The sequence below is a fragment of the Myotis davidii genome, unplaced genomic scaffold (genome assembly GCF_000327345.1).
Source record: "Myotis davidii unplaced genomic scaffold, ASM32734v1 scaffold44, whole genome shotgun sequence".
Taxonomy (NCBI): Eukaryota; Metazoa; Chordata; class Mammalia; order Chiroptera; family Vespertilionidae; genus Myotis; species Myotis davidii.
In genome coordinates this window covers 192485-195733 of record NW_006299705.1, presented here as the reverse complement: position 1 = coordinate 195733, position 3249 = coordinate 192485, and the positions used below count along the sequence as shown (strand labels likewise).

General features: G+C 38.8%; 1 protein-coding gene across 3 annotated transcripts in view; it reads left to right on the top strand.

The window, feature by feature from the left end:
- MRPS27 (mitochondrial ribosomal protein S27) overlaps positions 1-3249 on the top strand; it is a 77094-nt gene that overhangs the window by 60758 nt on the left and 13087 nt on the right. For all 3 annotated transcript variants that reach the window (XM_006775425.2, XM_006775426.2, XM_015571663.1), the window contains one exon: positions 150-228. In XM_006775425.2, coding sequence (XP_006775488.1) covers positions 150-228 — 79 coding nt within the window. The remainder of the gene's footprint in view (positions 1-149; positions 229-3249) is intronic.

The window sequence follows — 3249 nt, the reverse complement described above, 5'->3', positions numbered from 1 at the left end:
TCTTTCCCTGTCACAGAGGCTGTAAAATGATAGTCAAATATTATAAAGCTGATGGTGGCAAGTTTCATCCTGAATAATAATAGGCATATATTATAAATCCAATTAAACTGGATCTTTTCCTCTTATTTTTCTTTTCATTTTCATTACAGGTTCAATATGGAATTTTCCCAGATAACTTTACATTCAATTTACTGATAGATTATTTCATAAAGAAAGAAAATTACCAAGGTAAGAAACCAAGCCCCGGTCCATTTATAATGGAGCTTTAGCTCCAAGAAAGAAGCAGATGTAGTCATTTTCCCTTTTCTTCTTAATGATATCTCTTTACATCACTCTTTTAGTCGGAGATAGATTTGTAGTTGATTTGACATGCCACTTGCCCAGAGAGGAAATCATGTTCAGGTTTTTTCCTCTCTGAGTTTCTTACATTTCTCTTCTTCATGTCTCTTTAGGCAAAGGACAGTGAGTTTAATTAAGCAAAAAACCCTGCCTGAGCTTCCATGGCTAGTCAAGGTTATAGTGATGCTGTTATTAGCTTGCCCCTTTTCCTGGGCACCATTTGCTAACTGTGTTTAATTTAAAGTATAATTGTATTATTTAAAATATAAAACTATAAAACCAGTTGACTCATCCTGGAAAGAGCAGTACAGTCGCTATGAAGGAAAGCCATTTCCTCTCCCTGGGACTTTATTATTGAACTAGTGGCCTGATGCACAAATATGTGCACATTGAAAGGAAATTAATTAGAAGAAATATTTTAATATTGCTCTTCGCCCTTTCTCTATATTAGAAGTGTCAACCAAATTCACGATCGAAAATGACATATTGAAACACCTGTGCGATTGGCACCAGCAAGAGCTTTATATGTATTGCACATCCCTGAGTCAACTTAGCCTTTTATAGATATAATAGAAGTGTCAACCAAATTCACAATCGACAATGACAGATCAAAACACAGGTGTGAAATGTTCAAGTGTAAAATGTTTCCACCTGGCTATAAAGCAAGTCATGTTCCTGGGCTGAAGAAACTCCAAGGAGGCTAGTCGCTAGGAAGAGGAAGCTGGGTGTTGCTACGTGACGTCATTACCTGGCACCCACAGCCACAGTTTCCGGGCTGGGCTGGGGGCCACATTTTGTGCCATGGGGTCTCAGCAGCATTGGCTGCGATTTGATGGGATGTCGCTCCACTTGGAGGCCTGTGTCCCACTTGGAGGAAGCCGAGCATTGCTTTGTGGGCATCAGGTCCGCAGTGTCGTTTCTCTGTAAATGGCCAGCATGCATCACAGCAGCTCCTGCATTGAGCGTCTGCCCCCCTGTTGGTCAGTGTATGTCATAGTGACCGGTTGGACGGTCAGACACTTAGTATATTAGCCTTTTATATATATAGATCTGTAAATAAGTGGATTAATGATCTCTGAGATCTCTTTAATCCGAATTCTCTGATCCCGTGACATTAAAGTGGCTCTTTCACCTCAGCCGCAATAGGGGAGCCAAGGAAAGATGGTGATTGCAGCAGACTCTACAGAGTGGTCAGGTGGGACCCTGACAGTCTCCAGTGGAGTTCTTTTTCTAAATGCAGAGTAAATAATATTGAAAATGTTTAAAGTAAAGTTGTGATTAAGATTATTATCACTTATGGAAAAAATTAGAAAAAAAATATTTTTGTTGTTAGGATAAGAAATATCAAAGAACATAAGTGATTATGGAGGAAAATTAAAATTAATTATATAGCCAATATAATTTTACTTCTCAAGCTGATGGAAATATAGAATATAAATAATGACAGAGAAAGTAAATTTGATTTCTTCTTCATGTGTAATTTTAGATTCTGTGGACAGATACTGGCAAAACTACATTTTTAAAAAAACTGGACTTTTAGCTTTAATTTTGCTTTTAAAATATTGTTTTACTTGCAGTTGTGTGTTGTTTTTTTTCATTTTTTCTTTCTTTCTTTTTTTTTTTTTTAATCTCTTCCATGTCATTACTTTGCTACTGACTAGATGACTTCCTGGTCTGCTTGTCTATCTCAGTTTCCCCATTTATAAAAAGAATATAGCCGAAACCGGTTTGGCTCAGTGGATAGAGCATCGGCCTGCAGACTGAAGGGTCCCGGGTTCGATTCCGGTCAGGGACGTGTGCCTTGGTTGCGGGCACATCCCCGGTGGGGAGTGTGCAGGAGGCAGCTGATCGATGTTTCTCTCTCATCGATGTTTCTAACTATCTCTCTCCTTTCCTCTCTGTAAAAACTCAATAAAATATATTAAAAAAAAAAAAGAATATAGAAATTCTTGCTTGTGGCCTCATTCCAAACCATGACAGCATGTACAAAACCAGCTGGCTAGAAACAGCTGCAAATCAGTGCTAACTCTTATCATTATGACTGTATGCAAAAATTGGTTAACATAACAACTCAGTTAGTCAGAAATATTTGTGTCTGCTAAATGCAGGTTCCACATTTTAAATCAATATTAACATTCTCTAATTTAACAATACTAAGAAGAGGAAATTGTTTGAACTTGATTTTCTTGGCTTCTGTCTATGTTGCGGAATATTGAGGGAAAATAAAAATTGCTCAATGTCCGATCTCCTGTGACCAGTGCTCATGTGGAAACAAATACGTTGCATATTACACTCAGGTGCTTATAATTTATGAATGAGCATTTTCCTTTCCCCTGTTCAAGTCTTTTAAACTGAGTTCAATAGTCCTCTTTATATTAATCAGTTTTTTGTCTTTGAAATAATACCTGGGATTGAGGATTGCCTCTAGCATTTGTCTTCTTTTGCCATAACAAGGAGAAGGTGCCAGAACACAGAATGGAGCAGTCACCCCCGCCCCACTCTGCTTGTCAGGGTGATCTGGAAAATATATTTGCCTCCTTTCTGTGTGCCTGAGCTCTTCCAGCTGATAGACATGTATGAGGCATTTTCATATATATTATTTTGTTGGACTGTCCAACAATCCTTTGAAGTAGATGGGACAAATGATATTTTATCATTAGGAACTTGATGCTGGGAGAAATTAAGTGGTTTATTCAATGTCCTTGAGGAGAGTGGTACAGTAGCACCTGGTTTAGTGCATACAAGTACCGTATTTGCCGGCGTATAAGACGATTTTTTGGCCCTGAAAAATATGCCTCCAAGTGGGGGGTCGTCTTATACGCCAGGTACACTTCAGATAGACTGCCCATAGTGCTTGCCCCGTGCCATAGTGGCCTCCCGATGCCCGCCCACTTCATTCCACATACCGTT